This window comes from Cottoperca gobio, chromosome 12 (genome assembly GCF_900634415.1).
Source record: "Cottoperca gobio chromosome 12, fCotGob3.1, whole genome shotgun sequence".
In the NCBI taxonomy this organism is placed as follows: Eukaryota; Metazoa; Chordata; class Actinopteri; order Perciformes; family Bovichtidae; genus Cottoperca; species Cottoperca gobio.
The window spans coordinates 5,253,118-5,274,015 of record NC_041366.1 but is presented as its reverse complement, the minus strand read 5'-3'; the positions used below and the strand labels follow the sequence as shown (position 1 = coordinate 5,274,015).

Here is a 20,898-nt window from a genome sequence, read left to right as displayed (position 1 = left end):
CTAAAAGAGACATTGAATCTACCAGCTCTTTCATCATGAAGAATTAGTCTACTCCCATCCTTACTTGTTATTTCTTCCATCAATCAATAAGAACCATAGAGCACTTTGAGAGTTGGCATAACGCTACACTGCAGTGAGCGATGAAATAAATGATGGAGTGTGTGACTGAATGAATGACATGAATGAGAAATAAACAAATGAGTGAAACAAAGTAAACAGTATGTGTGAGCAAACAGAGGGAGGAGAGAAGAGATCAGGGTTTGGTTTGAGAACATATTCTGGAGGATTTGAAATAAAGCACATCGATTTATCAAACTTGGCTTGTTTTTTCAGCACACACAAATATGTAATTCTATACTTGTGAGGACCCATAACTCCCATAACAGCCCTGCGAAAAATGTCCTTATTTTCCAATTTGTTTATTTCCAAATGTGTCGTGGCTTTCTCACCTTCCGCACTTCCAAAAATGTAATTCTCAGAAATGTCACTCTAATTGGTCCGAACAAAGACAGAAGTACGACGGCACACACACCTAAATAAACTGAATACATTTCTCATTCCTCAGAGTTTAACAATGAATTCACTCATCCATCCATGTTTGGCTCACAGCTGTTCTGAATCACCCCCTCACCGGTTTGGAGGGGTTGCCCCCCCCACCCCCCTGGATGTCTCGGGGGTGGCGTGTGCGTGAGGAATGGGGGCTGCTGTCTTTGCTGATGTGTCCTGACTCAGCTATGTCCACCCCGCTGTCTTCACTGAGGGTCTGGCCGCTGTCTGACAGCTGAGACAGAGCGCCACCTGAGGGTGAACAGGCACACGTGACATGATAATGGGAACCTCAGAACACCATCTATTGTTGGACCTTTGAATATTAATGTTTGAAAGCAATCCAGCACTTTTAACTTTATCCGTTTTACTCTGTTGCTTCAACTTTCAGAGCTTACTTTAGTTGAGTTTAGTGGAATATTGAAACAAATTTCTTAGTTTAAGATGTAATTAGGCTAAACTGCACCGCAAAAAAAACCAAGAACAAAAACAACAACCTATAATTTTAGATTTGTTCTGAAGATCAGATTACATTAAAAGCTCATTAAGATTAATGATGTTTTGCATGCAGTGGCAATCGTACACAGTGTTCTGGGTAATTGCTCATTTTAGCCCATTAAACCCAAATAAATACATATTTGTAGAGATTATAAATGATATTTATACACATATCCCATGTCATACTGTATATTTCCTCATTTTATTGCAGACTGTGACAATTAGCAAGCCTCAGAATCTGCCGAGTATCAGTAAAAGAATCACAACCGCAGTTTCTAATCTGAATATCTCTCTACAAATAGGTGTGAGGGGAAGGTAAATACTTAATTCTGCACTTCAAAGCTTCTATATATTTATATACATGTACAGTCAGTGAATATAAAGAGCTCCTACAGTTTCTTTTTATCTCGTGCGTACAAGTTATTATCAAGAAAATAACGGGACAGCGGGGGCTTCAGGTGATATTATACGTGTAAAAGATAACGTGTTCATTCGAGCTCTGGGTGATTGTGTCATTTTCTGACATTTTATATAACAAATGACTAATCAATTAATTAAAAATACTTTACAGACTAATCAATCATTTAAAAGTATTATTAATTGCAGCCATACCTGTGCATGTTATTAATTTGAGGACAAATGACAAAAATGTGTCCCTTAATAGATGTATGTTTGACTGCCGGAGCTCTACTGTATGTCCCTCACCTCGGGTTTGGGGCAGCGGCCGCACCTCATTGACGTCGGGCTCTGCATTGGGCCTGTGAACCTCCACTGTTACAAACTGCTGTTTAGAGCCAGGAGAGGAGGAGGAGGCTTTGGACATGGACATTGGTTTAAGGGGAAGAGAAGGGGGTGGAGGAGGAGCAGGGAGTGGAGGTGGAGGTGGAGGTGAAGGGGACGGGGCAGCAGGTTTGGTGCGTCTGCTAGGGGACAGGACCCTGGGGAAAGGGCCGATGTTGTGCTGTGTGACCATAGACAACTGAGCCGCAGCTATCTGTTCTTTCTTGAAAGGTACCGGCGGATCTCTCTTTCTGATGACTGCGTAGTCCCGAGACGGATCCCTGGGATGTTCTCGTTTGTGGTACAGCGAAGGCGAGGCGGGGACGTGTCCTGGCTCTTTGCTGTAGTGGTGAGAGGTCGGGGCTGTGAAGTACAAGCCTGAGTGGGAGGATTCGGACGAGGGGCATTTGTTGAGCGGATCTCGTCTAGTTGGGCGCCTCTGCACCCCTGGTGGGGGCGGAGGCTTGAAGGAGGGGGGAGACTCAGCTGTTGTGGACTGTACGTCGTCCTGAAGTGAGAGGATATATTCATTATTGATTAAGGGAGTAATAATGTATTATGGCACAATATACCGCAATACAAAATGTGACCATACTGTATGCATAATGGAGCTGAAGTATTAATGCAAGAAATCTGATTCTGACTGAACAACCTTTTGTTTGCATAAATTAAATGCCAGTGGGCACAATATAATGTCAACTGTCTACAGAAGGATAATAATTTAGAATATGGATCATCGGAATATTGTTTTCTCACTTGCTCCTCAGGGCTTCCGAAACTGTCAGAGCTACTGAGAAAGAAATATTCATATATTCATATTTTAAGTGGAAATCTGGAAAAATGAGGAGTTTTGAGAATGTTACTCCGATTTCTGACATTAACTCTATATGAGTACATTAAGGTACTTATTCATTTAAGTTGTATGTAAATAAAGACTTCACACCTTTTCTCACTTACCTCTAGTTGTATCTACAGTAGTTTTGGTTTTATTTGTCCAGGTCTTAATATATCTGTCTTCTATCTGACTTCAGTTGCCACATCAATACAATGCAGGTGAAGGTTAAGTTTAATTTGTGGTAGTCACAGTATTGAAAAATTACCTTTTAAAAATTCAGAAACTAGATTTTCAGGGACACAAGTTGATGTTGAATTTTGAAATGCTGTGAGCACCACAGATTTTACATCCAAAGGGGAGTAAAGAAGCCAACTTTGAACCATGTGTAACTGAATGGCTGTATAGTGACACCCATCATTTGTTACATGCAGAAGAAGTTCATTTAAAAGAACCCAAAGATTAAACCCAATGTTTTTAATGATTCTAACCAACTTTCACTCACACAGTTTAACCACTCCACTAGTTTTAGTGACTTTAATAGCCGTCTTGAGGACGTTTAACGTATCCAAAGCAGGTCGAACTGCTTGTTGAGTGATTCCCCCGGGGTCCTGTGTTTTAATGTAAGAGTGCTCAAACACAAACTGAACAGTGGGATGAACACTGAGACATGAGTGGCTCTCCAGCGTAATGGACTGAGACATAAAATGAGCATAAAATAATGTTTACAAAATAAAAGCAAGGTATGATTTGAGAGGCAAGTATCCTTGGACGACTGCAGACTAAAAGCTTTCTCCCTCCCTCTTTTCTTCTGTTTAGGATAAACAGATGAGTCTGAGCTGAGAAATCTCTTGTTGCTTTGGAAACTGCAAACTTTATTCTTGCAGAGATGGAGAGGTAGGAGGAGAATTGGACATGCCAGGTGGCCGATCCTCTTTCCACACAAGGAAAAGAAGAAGAAAGGCGACACCAACACTCACAAAGCTCTACTTCTTTGTCTGTCTCTTGTTCTCATCTGGTGCAAACGCTTGTACCACTCAACCTCAGTCTACAGTACAAAGCCTGCAGGTCAGCAACGTCTCAACCACCTCCATCCATTCCTATCTTGCTTCCCCGACCCCCCTTTTTTTATAACCATCTTCCTACGCATCCACCTTTATCACGCCAAAGCAGGGCCTGTGCCTGCCTGCCGGGCTCACCAGAGAGATGTCGGTCAGCAGCGTGTTCAGACTCTCCGGAGGACCCTCCTTATTACTCTCCACCACACTGTCGTTCTGAGAGACGCAGGACAGACATGGAGGAAGAGGGACGCCACGGGTGATGACAGAAAAACAGAGAAGAAGGGTGGGGGAGAAGAAAGTGATTAAAATGAGAGAGAGAAAGCTTGTGAGCAGATGTTTTAACACAGACGTGTGTTTGTCCAAAATCAAATGCCACATTAGATTTGGTGGATGTTCCACATCTCCTACAACAAAGGAAAGACGTCAATATCTGTTTGCATTTGCTTGTCAATCTTGACGTTTATAAGGAAGGCGAGCAAATAAAACCCACACACATACAAAGTTATAATGTCTTACAGCTCAGCAGAACACACATGCCGGGAAATCGATAGAGAGCCATCAGCTGAGTTCAAAGATGGATTTGGCAGCTCAATCCCACTGGCGTGGTAGGAGGAGGTAATTTGCAGCAGATCTGTGAATGATTTCAGAGCCGAGGAGCTGAGTTCAGGGAAACGCTGCCCTTCATTTAACTCTGCCACTAAACCAAAACAAAAGCCCCATCAATTCAACTTAATTACCCCTCAATGCCGCACGGGGAGCACTTACAGACAATTTATTTAGCGCAAAAGTCAATCGACTTTCTACATGCGGAGACGCTGCTCTGCACTGCACAGTCAGAGCACGCTGTGTTTGTGTGTATGTGTGCACGTGTTCATCCATAGTTACTACCACAGTGTGCGAGTGTGTGTGTGTGTGTGTGTGTGTGTGTATGTGGAAGCATGTGTGTCTCAGTCTACCTAGGAATAATTTCAGGCAATTCTGCAGAACAGGATTCACATCCAATGTCAAGTGCAGTGCAAATGCAGGAAGCAGTGTGGTGTTTATGTGTTATGGTGGAAAGTAACATTATGGAGGTTGCATGTAACATGTTTGACTGCTGGGGTCAGAATCAGATCTGCTGCTGGGGGAAATAATCTGCCCTGTGTTATTTGTTATAAGGAAAAACAACCAATTCTGCATCTGTGCCACCTCACGACCCAAAGATATGGATGTCACAACCTCTGCCCCTTCTCTTGCTAAGTTTGACATTGTCTGCGAGATGCTCCTTGATACTATTGCAATGGTTGTTGAGATTCCTAAACCTGGAGGTTTGTCCCTGTCTGCCCCTGATGTCCTTGTGGACAAGGCGCCATGATCACTAAACTGACAGTGAACATATGTAAAGACAAATGATTAAGCAATCTATACTGAACAGGTATTCTGAACAAGCAGCTCTGATTTATTTTACATGAGAAGCAGCAAATGACTTAAGAGGATCAGGACAGGACAACAGATGTTAGACTACAGTGGAAGCAATTGTGATCACAAACACTACGGATCTTCCCACAGATGCCTGATTCCTCCGCCAAGGAAGCTATGTTTTCGCTTCGGCTCATTTGTCTTCTTGTCAGCAGGATTACGGACAAAACTACTTGCCCGATTATCATGAAGTTTGGTAGAAGGGTGTAGCATGGGCCAACAAATAACCAGTTAGATTTTGGAGCAGATACGAATCACGGGGCAGATACCTGGTCTCTAGTTGTGCAAGGTGTTTTGTGGTTGTGATTGTTCTGGGCAAGGCCACATTCAGACCAAGGGGCAACCTCCGGGTCTGATAAGTGAGGCTAATGCAAAAGTGCCTTAAACTTGCATCCTTTCGAATGGCCAGCAAGAATTGGTTGAAGTCCGGTTGTATAGAAGTCTATGAGAAAATTCCTGTACTGCTCAATTGATTTATTACCTCCCAGTGAGTATGTCCACTTCTTCTCTCTAGGGTTCAGACCTTCTGGCCATCTGACATCGGTGATAAGTTAAAATGTGATCCAGGGGGTACAGTTTGAGTTTAGATCCATGAGTGTAAAGGCTTATCACATGCCAAAAGACTGCACAGTGGTTTGTAATGCTTTATCATGACAGTTGTAGGATAACACCAGAGCCACGGCAGGGTGTTCTACCTGGAATGTGCACTATTTAAGGCCTGGAACACAAAAGCCTCGCGTTGACTCATCTTAGACGCATAATCATGTTGGCCTTTTTGAAAGTAGTTTGAGTATCTTAAACTTAACTATATCCCAACCATATATATATTAGTTGGAATAATCTGGAATAATCTGATAATCTGAAGAAACATTCTAATGGCAATCTGAGGTTTTATAAAATCCTCCAACAGCAGCATTGTGTTTGTCCTGCAAGCTGCAACTGTGTTTGTGTGTCAATAATGTGTGTGTGCACATGCATTGGTATGCAGTCGACTGTATACCTGGCTTTGAGTGTGGTTCAGAAATCTAGTGTTGTTATCCCGACCAAACCCGCCCAGCTCTCTAATCTGCTCTACGCAGCTGTGGTAACAGTCACCCATGGGACCAAAACAGCACAAATCACACACACACACACACACACACACACACACACACACACACACACACACACACACACACACACACACACACACACACACACACACACACACACACACACAAAGTGATCTGAAAGAGAGGAACAGTTTGGTGGAAAATGTGCAAAATGGCCAACAGCTTATCTTTCCATTTGGATACTGTGTGTATGTGTGTGTGGTTATTTGTTCAACTAGTCGTCTTCATCGACAACCACAACACATTTAGGCGATGCGGTCAGGGCAGTCGTTTCCCAATTTAAAAAACAAATCCTGATCAAATAATTTGGTATGTTTCACTACAGAGTATTTCTCTAAAAGACTAAAGTGCTGTAGTGAAGAAGCATTGTATTACTCGGCTACGTTTCGTCTGAGGAATGGCTACTCATTACAGTAATGTATATTAGCCTCATCATGGGCAGATTATAAGACAATGGGCCCCTGGGCACAAATATGCAAAAGACCCACCAAGCAAGAACCATGACTTTTCGGTTGTTAAGCCTCTTTTTGGTGTTGTTTGTGTCTCTTTGTAGTTCTTTGGGGTTTTCCTGGTTGGTACGTGTCTTTTTGAGTGACATATTGCAGGTGAAGGCCATGGGGGGCCCTGACACTTTGTGCCCCTGGGCCTGTGCCCGGTAGGCCCGCTCAGTCATCCATCCCTTGGGTAAGTCTTACAAGAGTATATGTTAAATGAACGTAAAGTAATGTTTCTATCCACCAGTTTTATGCACATGAGTGGAAACACCAGAACAAAAAAGAAACTGCTACAATAATAATAAATGAGTTGTATATAGCACTTCAATAGAAATAAAAGACAATCTTTTCTCTCTGTAACAGTGATATCATCGACACAAAAACAGGCAGGGATTTCCTGCACGGTTACACCGCAGCCTTTTCGGACTGTGGAGAGACACACCTCTTTCTTTTAAAAGTACCACAGTTAGTGTCCAAATCAAGGTAAAGAAAGGAAAAACAAGAAACACTGCAGACAAATTCACTGCAAAACCACAAACCAAGGTGACAGTCAAAGTGAATGTATGTGTGTTTGGTACACACAGAACTTTACATCTCCTTGTTTAGTGTGTATCCTGTATGTGTGAGTTTGTGTTGCAAAAGCATTCATCACTGTCAGCAGCGACTCCTACCTCCATCATATCTATCAGCCAGAGCAGCCTTTCCTACAGAGGGGGAGAGGGGAGTTTTTTTGGGTGAGAAAGTGGGAGTGAGAGGGTTGTTGAGGTTGAAGAAAAACACAACATATCAAATATCAGCCCAAAGACTTTTCAATCTCAGCAGGAAGGCATTGAAACGTGTGATTGTTCAGCCTGACAAAGTCCATGTCAGAGCAAGATCTTTTTTACAGCAGAATCTGTTTTAATCCATGGAAATGTATCACACTACACTGTCTGCCTCTGTTTCTCTCTCTCTCTCACACACACACACACACACACACACACACACACACACACACACACACACACACACACACAGGCAGACAGCGAGGCAGACCATAAAATAAAAAAGCAACACTCCATCCATCAAAATTGCTTGTACCACACTGAACTGTTGTTGCACGTTCAAACATCTAGGAAAAACAACAGCCCATGGGATATTAATTCTAAGCACAGAGATCTAAAGAGAGATACCATTTTCTCCTAAAAATATCCAGATTTGGACACATTTTCTCTTTCCACATACTCAGTGAAAAACTGCCCATAACTCCGGAGCACTCAATAAATCAAGCAGAGCCAGACAGCTATCCAACTGATAAATCTAGCCTACCCGTGCAGAGCTGAGGGTGGTGTTGGTCATGAAGCTGGCTGAAGAAGAGGTCAGAGTGTCTGCGTACGACACCATGGACAGGGAGTCTGGTTGGAGTGCCATGGCTCCGGCTGTCCCCTGTCGCGCTTTTAGAGCCTGAATTTCACGTCTCAGCACCAGCCCGTCGAAGTGCTCCAGGTCCTGTGGGGTGACCAGGCCTCGCACCTCTGACAGCAGAGAGAACTGAGGGGAGGGAGGCACAGAGGGGGAGACACAGGAGGGGATGCATAGGTATGATGCAACAGACTTTGGGTGGGTTGTACCAACTAAGATTAACCTTAAACCAGGACTGAAACACGGCTTGTTCTATAATTCTGTACACCAAAACTGTAAACCTTGGTTCATCTCTGCAACCACAGATCAAAATCAGCTCGTTTTGCAGGGAACAACTGTTGAAAATCATGTTTTTGTTTCAATACAATTGAAGGACAAGCAGTGATGGTCTAATTTATGGCCTTTTGTCATAAATATGGAGTTTATTCATTCTGGCCTAACTCTATTTTATAAAGCTTTTTTGCCTTCATCATCACTGAAGATAGACAGGAAAGGGGAAAACATGCAGCAAAGGGCCGCAGGTTGGATTCGAACCCGGGCCGTTGCATAAGGACTCAGCTATACCAGGTTTCTACAGGGCTCCCCATTTTATGGTAAATTAAAGGTGATATCACGCTCATTTTCACATTCATACTTGTTCAAATTCAAATTGCAACGGTAGTTTCTCAAGCCGATGGAGGAGATACTCAGATGGGATATTCTAATGAACCTGCATGTGACAGGAGATGATGAATGGCTTATTGAATCCCATGTTTTCATTCATGTACATTGCTGGTTGGATTAAGTTTAAACTTCCCACTAAATCTAAACCAAGATCAAACCCTTCTCTACCAAAATGAGCCCAGCCAGTGAGAAGTGTAGCAAAGCTCATTTACAAGCGTTCTGTGGGTGTATGTAACTGAATTAAAACACCTTTGATTTATTGTGTTTCTTTACAAGGTGTACTACTGCGGATTGTGAGAAAATCAAAAGACTTTTAAGAGCTGGGGATGAAGGAAAAACCAAACAGTACTGTAAGCTTTGGCAGAAAGCCTGGGAATAAATCTCAGAAGGGCTTAGAAAACTTCAATTCAAACCTCGCAGCAATCACACAGAGACACACAGATTTTCTTTTGATCTTTCTTTTTTCAAACAAGCCTTCTCCTCCATCACCTTTGCATGCGTGTTGAGCAGCTCGAACAGCGCCACGACTAGCTGCTCCACGCCGATGTGTCCGTCCCGGTACTCCTCTACGTAATAGCCCATGGTCTGCCGCTCCGCCTCTGTCAGCAAGTGGCGCGCCTGCTCCTCCAGCATGGCCCGTGACTGGTTCACCAGGCTGGACAGGGTCACCTGTGAGCCCGCCACACCTTTATAAAACCCAGGCTGGTGTACATGCAGGAAAGGGGAAGAAAACAACAAGACATTTAACATTTTTTCATTGTTTGAAAATGCATTTGTTGTATTTTTATAATAGTTCATATTATTTTTCATTTTGTGTGTGATGGAGTGGTTGAAAAAGGACAATGAGGAAGAAAATCGAAGAGGTGAATGTCAGCAGCTGTAATGTAAGATTTTAAAGCGACAGGGAGAGGTGGGGAGGATGATGGGTTAGAGAAGCATGAGGAAGGAATGGAGAAAAAGAGGATGACGGTTGAAGGGAGGAGTGAAAAATGATGAGAAGGAGAGCAACACGAAGAAAAGGAAGAGAGTGAGGAGGAGGAGGGAGAAAGAGATTGGACTATTATCTCTACATTGCACATATTCTCTATAGTGTGATCTTTGGCACATCCCCATATCAATCTTTTTGCACATCATGCACAAAGCGCTCTCTCATTTTAAAACCGTTATAATGTACATATTCTCATAGACTTAGTACTTATACCTACACAAATATAAGTACATCTCTGCACTGCAGGGGCTTGCACAAGCACACTGATCACTTGTGTTGCTAAACACAAGTACTGTTTCATACTGTGTATATCATTATCATTTACGATATCATTCTGTATTTTTTATAAATATTTTTTCACAATTTTATTGCTATTTTTATTTCATTGTATTTGTTTATTTATTTACTCAACAAGACAGAGCTTAATAATACATAGTGGGCAAAACAAACACAGTTTGTTAGATCCTGTGGCGTGGGGTGTGTGTAGCTGTGAGGGTGCAAGGCAGTCATGCAGGGCTTTGTGAGTGTGCATGCGAGTGTAGAGGAGCCAAAGGGGGGAGCGTTTATCAAGAGGGAGAAGAAGAAGAAAAATAAAAAGGGAGAAGATAAATAAATACAAAAATAGAGTTTTCTTGTCTTTGTCTTTGTCATTTTGCTGTTCTATATTTATATTTCTTGACTTAACACTACTTTGCTTATTATTATTTCATATGTTAATTGTATGCACCAAACACCAAGTCAAATTACTTCGACTTCGACGGAAGCAAAAATAAGGAAGGAGGGAAAGATATTGATGGAGAAGATGGAGAGAGGAGGATGTGGAGGAAGAGGACAGACACATGTTTGGCTAAAACTATAAAGACGGTGACGAAAGAGAAGGAGACAACAGGAAGAGTGGGAGGAAGAAGTGATAGATAGGGAAGAAAGAGGGGAGATAACCACAAAGACCCAGAGGTGACGGAGGTGCAGGAGTAGGGTCAGAAAAGAGACAAGGACAGGGATCAGATCAGGGCAAACAGAAAAAGAACATTAATTACACCCACCTACAGTGAACTAACCATCAGTCTTTTGGTCCCACATGTATAAATGATCCCCCATCCTTCTCCCTGCTGTCCCACCATCATCCATTATCATTAATCCTTCGTGGCACTAACACCACAGCTTGCAGCAGGGCAGAAACTGTGCCGTTCACACATGTGGGTGGCATTTCTTTTTTTTGCGTTCACATCCGTCCCAGTGTTCCAGCTGGCTTCTCTGCCAGTCAGAAGAACTGAACTCTGGCACTTATATATAATATATATAAATATCTGCTCCTTTTTTCTCCTTGCCTGTTCCTTTTCTCTTCTTAGTTATCTGCTCGCTAGCATGCAGCTTTTCTTTAATGAACTCTTTAATCAAAGACATCACTTCAAAGTCACAGCTTCGGGGTCTGTGTCTGCCTGCGTTTGTACAAGACGGAAACAAGAGGAAGAAACAGGCTCGGCATCGTCTTTTCTTATCCTTCTCCTCCTTTGCTCTCTGCCTTCCCCTCTTTCTCAACTCGTGCCTGCATCACCAGCAGTAGTTCTCCCAGTCTGAGTCAAGGCAGCAACTGTTTATTACTCAAGGTGAACTCCCCTGCCTGAATCTTTATCACCTCAAAAATGTCTCTAAAGTGTCCGTGTCGCGGTTGTTACTTAACTCAAGGGCGCCATGGAGTAAACCAATGGGACCACACGAGGCATGAGAGCAGTCGGTCTGTCTCTCGCTGTCGTATCAGAGGGCAGATCAGCACTTGAGGGAGCTAATGAAATCGGTCGTCACTCAACTGGAGTGGAACACCTGCAGTCCCCTATTAATGAGCTGTGCTTGAGAAGGCGAGGCACGAGGACGGAGAGAGGATGCTTTTACTGTATTGCCACCATTTTACAGTTAATGGACATCAGGTAAGTGACGCTGATTCTTTTGTTGGACCCAATCCACCTCTGAGGTCATTCTCTGGCTCTTGAATGCCAGTTATGCCCTTTTATCGAAGAGAACAACAACAGCGACCACTGCCAACATCCAATTGATAAAGAGCAAATCAGATAAAGCCAGATCTGGAAATGTCAGCTGCCTTATCTCTGCTATAGAGCTCGGTTCCATTTAACAATACAAAGAGTAGAAACAAGTTGAAATAACATTTTTGAAAAGCATTTTCAAATAGATATAAGACTATTCTCGTCTGTGCTTTGTAGAATCACACCTACAGTAAAATTCTGGGACACATAAAACACTTTCCTGCACTCTACAATTCCACTACACCCCACTCAAACTTCTGTAAACATGAAGATTATCTCATCTGGTGACTCATTGAAAGGATTCCTGAAAAACGACATCAAATGGCAAATGGAATAGGCCCTACATGGTCGCCAGAAACCTCTTTATACCAACAACCAATCAGGAATGGCGTGACCAACCCTGCTAATCTTAAAAGTGGAAATGAAGCGGAAGAGTGACTGCTGGGTTATAAAGATCTGCTCTGTGGTTCAGAAAGGGCTGTAGCATTTCTGAGAAACAAACAATCAGTAAAATCGTAAAACAATATTTGCAACCACTAGACCAGGGGTTTCCAAAAGGTCGAGTGTAGTGCAGGTAGATCGTGCACCGTAAAAAAAATGCCCACCCCAACGGAATCCCCGCGCCTCAGTTTTCTTTCTTTCTTTGCGCATTCACATTCCCCTCCTCTGCTCTGTTTACACTCACTCAGAGCTCTACCTCTCGTCATTGATGACGACCATCATGTGACTAAAGTTGAAGACAACCGCGCCATTTTCAAGTTTGAACCTTGAGTAAAACAGACCAAGAAAGCCAAACCAAAGACTGCCAGCTGCTTAACGACAGGTTGGTGCTAAAGTGAAGATTTCCTTCATTCCTCACATCCCTGCACTCTGTCTGTGTTTAAATTAGGACTTTAGATTTCTCACATGGAGTTTAAGTACTTTTCTCTGGAAATAAAAAAGTAGGATGAGGAAAATCACTGAAAAGAAAGGGGAGGAAAGATTGCCATGCCAATGCTGTAAAAATCAATTGCACATGACGGTGGCACAGATTGTGTCTGACCTCAGAGGGCACATCTTGGTATTAAAACATGAGGCCTGCAGAGAGAAGTGAACCTCTGCCATGTTCTTAGTTTACAGTTTTACCCAGTAAATTAGCTTCTCACCAATTCCCAGATGACAGAACTTTAAAGTCTGTATGTAAACTTTATGAGGGTCAGTGCAAAACCAGGACATTATGATAGAGACATATTTACTACATCACTGGCACTTTCATAATGAAGCTGACAGATACCTATATTACCCTGGGTCAGTGTGTTCTGAAGGGATGCCATTACAAGCTCCTCAATCAGATGGAGGTAAAATAAAGTCCATTATTAATAACAGTAAACATACAATAAGTGTTTTCAAGCCATGGAGTCAGATCTTGCACGCAGCTCGATGACAAGGGTCAAACCAGTCTCGATCTCATTCTGAACACATCGCAAAGAAGTGAGATCGACCCTGTTCTTATCGCAATTTACGACTGCTTGTCAACTTTATCAAGTGGAGAGATAATGGCCGCTTATCACTGCAACAGTTTCTCTCAGACCTCTGTGCTTTAACTCTCTGTGTGCGTTGTTTTGCTCTGAGAGCAGACACATCTGTTAAAAACGTTCATGCATCAGAAACTAATTATTATAGGACAGTATGTGGAGCCACAATGCATCTCCGCTGCTAATGATTGATGACATTTATTATGCATTACATTATACAGTGATAGAGATCATTTGTACACAATTGACATGGATAATGACAGATCTTATTTGGTTAAGTAGTTTTATGCAATTTATGTTTAGTGAGTCAAATTATTTAATTAAAAATATTTAAAACAACTATGTCCTGTTTAAATGTTAGGGCCAGTTACTAAGGGAGCACCAGGTATGTAACATGCATTTTTAAACACACACTGGCTAGCTGTGGTACTGCGTTATTTAGCCAAGTTAGCTGACACTATGCTAGCTTAATTTACAAAGTTTAACTGAGGCTGTTGGAAATGTTTTTCAGGTAAACCAAAGTATTGGAATATTTATTTTGACCTTATGGTGGTGCTATATCTAAGAGTCAGGAGTTATATATATACATAGATACAGTATATGTACCAAATATCATGGCAATAGTTCTCAAGACATTTAATGAAAAACAACAAATCATCCTCATGGTGGCACTCGTAGAAAAGTCAGAGAGTCACAAGTCAAAGTTAACAGGATTCATCCTCTGGCGACCATGAACGTCTGTACAAAAGTGTCAACTCCCCTAAACTCCCGGCTAATCTAAAAATGGGCAAAGAGGTAGATTATTGGAGGAGCTGAAGCAGGCACAGAAGACACAGCAAAGTCATCCGGGCCCCGCCCCCCCTACAGTTGAGTTGAGTGACAGGATGTCACAAAAGCAAGAAGTTGGATTTTATTCGGAGCGTCCTAAAGTACCTCGACACTAAAAAAGAGAAGAAACCTGAGAATTAAATTAGTCTTGTTTGCCAGATAGCTTTGCGAAGCATCAGTTTTTGAAGTGGAGGGATTTGTCTTGTTGATAAAAGGTTTTGCTCGCTAGATTTCAGTCTTAATACCAGCAGTTGTTGAATTTAAGAAGTTTATCTGTGAAGACCTTTTTAAGCTCTTCAGTTTGCCCATGTACTGTATGCACACTTCTGCTAACAAACATGTTGTTATTTGTCTTTTATTGTTTTCATTCTCAGTGCATCTGATCCATTTACTGAACATTGGGCATCTCAACCTGGTGCACTTTTCCAAATTGAAGCGATCACAGACTCCAATAAGTGAATGAGGTTTGACGGACAATAAACAATATTTACCCTTGTTATTTGCTGTAATACATTTAGTTGTCTCTCAAACAACATTCATTTGCTCTAGATCACCGCCCAAATGGGATCAAAGCAGAATTAATGATTGAGAATTGCTTTGTGACCTATCTTTAATAAATTAGCTTATCGGGCTGGCTTGGCCTTTGGGCTGCAATAAAAGCGTAGAGGGAGAGGGGCGGGGGATGGGTATTTGGTAGGACTGGTGAGCTACAGGCACCAGGGAGCAAGGGAGCAATGGCAAGAGGATGCAGAAAATGATAAGATGAACACAGATCTCTTTGATTGTTTGAGCAGCACAATTACTAGCAGATCATTCTAAGAGAGATTAATATTTATGCTAAGGATGTGTTGACACAGTGTGAGGTTAGCAGTGGGGTTCGGCTCTAACAGAGACTCTCTAGCTCGGCCTGTGAATTATCACCTCTTTCCCTGCTGCCTGGCCCTAAAGCCCTGCTGCTACATATCTTTCCCCCTTAATGCTCCTATCTCTCACACACACGCACACTGCCATACATACACGATTGAACACAGCAGCAGCCAGTCAACCTACATGTACTTTACTTATCTTGGTTCATTCTAAGCTGGTACACTTTGACTCTCTTAATAAAAATGGTGGTTTTATTTTCAACATTTCTTTATTTCCTGTAGAGCACTTGACTTTCTTTGAAACTTCCTAAGGATTTCTTGAGCTGTAGCATAGGCCAATGGCTATGGAAGGACTTTGTGCTTTCATATTAAAGCAACTTAAATACAGAACATGGCCACAAGTATGTGGACACCTGAACATTACACCCATAGGTGTTTGTTGAACATCTCATTCCATAAACATGGGCGGTGTTTGCAGTCACCATTGGTGTTCCAGTTCATCCCAAAGGTGTTGGATGGGGTTTAGTTCAGGGCACCCAGGCAAGTTCTACACCAAACTGGGAAAACCATTTCTTTATAGAGCCGTCTTTGTGCATGGGGGTATTGTCATACCAAAACCCTCAACATATTGCCAGAAAAGTTTGAAGCACACAATTGTTTAACATATCATTGTACGCTGTAGCATTAAAATTCATTCAGTGAAACAAATAATAATTCAAAATAGCACCCGGACCAAAAGACCACCATATCCTGATATTTTTGGCCATAGCGTCATAAATTAGAAAAATGTATGACACGTGTAAACTCATGTACACACACACACACACACACACACACACACACACACACACACACACACACACACACACACACACACACACACACACACACACACACACACACACATGTATTTCATCAAGGTCAGTCTAAAAGTTTGAATTGGGGGTACAGCATGGTTCAAACAGCATGATACAAGACCAGCTAAATCATAGTGTAGATACCTTGTAATAACAGTGTGGACCAAAATCACTTCAATGACCATGCACTGTAGAGGACAGGAGCAGCTGCAAACTGCTGCTCTGAAGACATTGACACTGCTTCACAAGGAGGGGAGGAGCGGACCCCACTGTGTTACTGACAAAGGAGGTTATTCTGCCCTGGTGTTTGTTCACTAATGTGTTGTTATGTGACAGTAAGAGGCAAACTGTGCATGAAGCCACTATACTTTCTCATGAGATATTATGTCTTTTGAAGCTACAGTGTGTGATGTTGTTAATGTCGGTTATGTTTTTGATTAACCTTGTTGGATATGGAAAACAATCAGTAAACAAAATCAGAAAACGTAAATTAAATATCTCCTATGATGATGCCGTTGCAGGAGTGTCTTTTCTGACACTATCAGTAAGAGACTTTTCTACACATAGGGGCTTCAAGCTTTTGCATCAAACATGTATGGCTTTGGTTTGTGTCTTGTCTCACACACTGTTGAATCTTTTTTGATTTAACCATAACCAATTAGAGCAACTGAGTAGACACTGAGCAACATTATCATGGCCTTTCTAGCCACCTGGTGAAAGTCGTCTAATAGTTTTCTATTCTACTTACGGCTTCACCATCCCCCATTCACAAAAGACTATTCACATTATCATGACAATTAAAGTATTTGTTCACTCTGAATGAAGAAAAACACATAATAAATACTTAAATCCCACTGTTGTTTTGTCCCCACTATGAAATAGTTCACTGCAGAGATGATACAAACTATGCTGTCTCTAATACAAACTGTATGCTGATTACTGTACAAATGGGAAACAAAGCTGTCCTCAAAGATAAAAAAAAAACATGCTTCAAGGCAGTATAACCTTTTTGGCTGGAGTGTAAATATCTCTTTAAAAGAGAAAATGCTGACTTTCAATTTATGAAGTCCAGGGGGAATATAGGCTGCTACTCTATTTTATTATCTGCACTGCACTGCTCTGCTGTAACTAAGATTAATAAGCTACTAATAACTAATAATTAGTATTGTCATGATGTTTCTTTGACAGATACAAAAGAAAAGAGAAGAAATTCTTACAAATATGAGCTTTGAAGATGATGATAAGGATTTATTTTGAATCTCAGAATGAGCTCCTTCTCTGCTCTCCCCTTGTTGAAGGATTTCTAAATTAAACCATCAGTGTACTGTCTTACATCACAAACTAAGTGGATTGCAGCCATGAAATGTAGGACATCCTTAAACTGCATCTGCATGCATGTGTAGCTGTTTCTTTCTACGTTAGACTAACAGAAGGACAATGCAAAACAGAAATGCATCATATGTTTGGGAATGTTGTAGAAAATACCTGAACATATTTTTGCATCAAATTCCTCTCATTGAAGCCCAGACCCTGAGGGAGCACATGTGAAACGTTTTAAACAAAGACACCAGTAAGAAAACTGCAACATCAAAGGCTCCGATTGAATTTGAGACTGTTGTCACGCCACCTTAATTTCACAGTGAACTGTTGAATTAAGCAGAACTGCCAAAACAAACAAACTAAACAGCGTTTCCACAAAGATTGGTGCAGTTCCAACACATGATGCTCTCCAAAAGGGAAGTTTTCAAAAACGCTGGTAAGTTTTGCACCAGGACAACCTTGCAACGGGGAAAATATAGGAGACCTGGGTACTTTTTTTTAACAGTGTCATCTAGTCCAACCACAGTCCCACTTTATAGTTCTGGCACTTTTTCATCAGAAAGAGTTATTTCTCTGCACACACTGGATAAGAGACTGGATAGGGAGGCAAGTATCCTGTAAATCCTTGGAGAGGATGAAAGCAACCAAGTGGTCATAAATTCTCCAGGCTGACTAGTGCAGGCTGCTGAAGAGCAGGAAAGGCTTTTTTTTCCACACACAACTACTACACAAAGTCTGTAATGCTGCAGGTATTACATGTATGAAAGCCACAGATCAGATATGCTGTTGTAGCTGCAATGCTCACCAGAAATATTCAAATGCATTTAAATGACATATACTTATGATTTTCTCTTACAAATAATGAACAGACGTGGATGCAGCATTAGTTGAATTAACATTTGTCCTCTACAGAGACGAAGGGAAAAAGAAGAGAACCTGGAGGAAAATAAGAGAAATAACTGGAGGAGCTACGAGACGATCTTCTGCTGACCCTTGACCAAGCAGTGTCTAAACTTAACCAGACCTTTAATTAATACTTCACCACCAAAATCATTGATCATTGGTATATCAATTACTCACCCAGCGTTACCTTGAATTTGTTTTTCTCGCATGCCTCCACTGGAACAAATCCAGAAATGGAGAAAATGATTGATGACTTGAAGTAAACGTGTTAAAAAAGAGCATTTTAAAAACTCACACAACTTGTGCAGTATAATAAAAGTCTGAGTTATCCAGTTGTATGCTCACTACTACCTAAACACATGCATTTTCACTAAAACCTGGTATTTAAAACACTTCCACATAAACAGTGTCACGCTTGCACAGGCATGTTACTCTTCTTTATGAGTCTGGATGAGTCCAAAGTCCAACCTCCATTTACTTCAAGTCATCAAGACTTTCCTCCTTTGTTGGATTCTTTGCTCCTGTGGAGGCATGTGACAGAAACACAGTTTTCTTCAAGACTTCAAGGAAACACGGGGTGAGTAACTGATAAACAAATGGTCAGTTTTGGGGGTCTGAAAAGGGCACCTTTGACTTAAAGAGCACAACGGTGTGTGTTGTACGTCTTACAGGTTAAAACAAAGTCTATGAAATACGTTTAACCTCTTACAGTGTGGAGGAATTTACCCGAAAATACCTACAAACGACATACCCAAAGTAAATTGAAAGCTGCTCTTCAACCATTTGGACCAGCTGCATGGTCTCATTCAAAAGATAACTCTCTTTGTGTTCTTGCAAAACATTGATTAATCACTCCAAGTGCTTCTGGCACTGAGTAATAGTGGCCTGAATATACTGAATTTGAAGAAAATACACTCTGCCTGAAGTTTGTTGTTGATAAAGATGCCTGAAGATGGGTATAGCTGGTAGGTATGGACTGGAAAACAAAATAAAAACATAGCACCAAGTGTTATGAAGTAAAACTTCCAATTTCAGATAAAAGGGATAAAAACTTTATTTATTTCTAAGAGTAACACCAGGCGTACACAAACTGTACATATTATAATATTTATTAATACAATATTATTTTTATTTATTTATAAATATTATATACCCATATTCCCTGTTAGTAGTAATCACACAGGTAAGTGAAGTATAAACACATTTCTTTTCTAATATTTTAATGTTTTTTTTGTATTTTCTTCTGAACAATAAATAATAAATATAATTTTGAAAATACATTTTATTTCATTGTCTATACCAGTGGTCTCCACTATTTTTTACGTGAGAGCCACATTGATAGGACAAAGTCAATAGGAGAGCCACTTTTACTTGCAAAGTATGAAAAGCTACATCCAGTCATAAAAAGCACGTCTGCTTATTAATCTGTCATCCCACCCAGAACATACAATATGCAATGCAGCCAACCAATACATTCATTATAAACAGGATTATCGATAAAATATCGATATTATAGAGCATGCACTGTGTTTTAATGGGTTATATGTAATAGCCCTGCTTGTTTTTAGTGTTTTTATGAAATATCTGTATTGACCGCATAATCATATCTATCACCCCTTTATTTAGCCACCAATTAAAGCTTGGCGAGCCGCAGGAGGCTCGTGAGCCGCGCAATGAGTAACACTGGTCTATACGATGTGCGCGCCACCCGGAGGCTGCTCTGCTGGTGGCGCAGTCTGTAACAAAAGAAGTGGACGGGCACTTTCTTATCAAGTTGACGCTCATTGGCTCATGAAGGTTGTAAAAAACCCATACAAGCTCCGATTGATGATCAAATGAAGTGTCACTCTAACGCTAAGAGTCCACGCTACAACCAGGAAGTGTTTAAACCGCGATGAGCGCACGAGATATTAAGTTATGACTGTTTATGATCATACAATGTTAAAAATCGATGGGCTTTTATCGATGTGACGATGTTCACGGTGGATATCTTTTTACCGGAGACGAACGTGTGGACATCTGGTAATGGCTTAGGAGCGTTTTTTTAAAAATATATTGCTGAAAAGAGGATATTTATGAGGCTTTATAGGTAAGTGGGCTCAAAGTTATGATTTTGAGTGTGCTTGCTAGTTTGAGGAGCTGATTGTACCGCTGTTGTGATTTTCATCTCAATATCTAAATAGACGAGATTCTAAGCTTTCCTAAAATATATATATATATATATATATATATTTTTTTTTTTCTTTCAGAATTAGGAAATGTACATGTACATGGCACAATAAAACTCCTTGACAGCCGTCCACTCGTTAAGAGGTTCCTCTTTGCACCAGAGTTTTATAATTCCTTCCAAATCCGCCATCTCTCTCTCTCTGTTCTCTCGTGACAGTGTTGTCGCAGTACATCGCCTTCCTACTCAATGCTCCCATAATAAAAAGTGAGCCTTCTCTCTCATCCCCTTTCTTTCTCTGCTGTCAGCGGCTGTCTCCTCTAACTTTCCTTATTTCTCCATCCCAACACCAAAGTCACAGTCAAAGTCAACAGTAAAGACAGTTGAATTGCACTGTATGGTGACAGCTTCATGGTATAGTGCAGGGGTATTCAGCTAAAATTCTAAGAGGTCCAGTTTGAGAACATTTCCTCAAGCAAAGGTCCGGAGCATCATAATGTCTAACTTGCGTTATGAATTAGTGTGATATATTTAAGCAATAGCTCACGACATGCCATGGTATATGGTCATT

At 41.2% G+C, this 20,898-nt stretch overlaps 1 protein-coding gene across 5 annotated transcripts in view; it reads right to left on the bottom strand.

Annotated features, from left to right (window-relative positions):
- whrna (whirlin a) overlaps positions 1–20,898 on the bottom strand; it is a 141,804-nt gene that overhangs the window by 14,992 nt on the left and 105,914 nt on the right. For 2 of the 5 annotated variants that reach the window (XM_029445476.1, XM_029445477.1), the window contains 6 exons: positions 17,423–17,467; positions 9,335–9,547; positions 8,090–8,311; positions 3,811–3,930; positions 1,750–2,332; positions 632–798 (listed from right to left, as the gene is read on the bottom strand). In XM_029445476.1, the coding sequence (XP_029301336.1) occupies positions 632–798; positions 1,750–2,332; positions 3,811–3,930; positions 8,090–8,311; positions 9,335–9,547; positions 17,423–17,467 (1,350 nt within the window). The remainder of the gene's footprint in view (positions 1–631; positions 799–1,749; positions 2,333–3,810; positions 3,931–8,089; positions 8,312–9,334; positions 9,548–17,422; positions 17,468–20,898) is intronic. The other 3 variants (XM_029445479.1, XM_029445478.1, XM_029445480.1) reach the window with 3 other exon arrangements.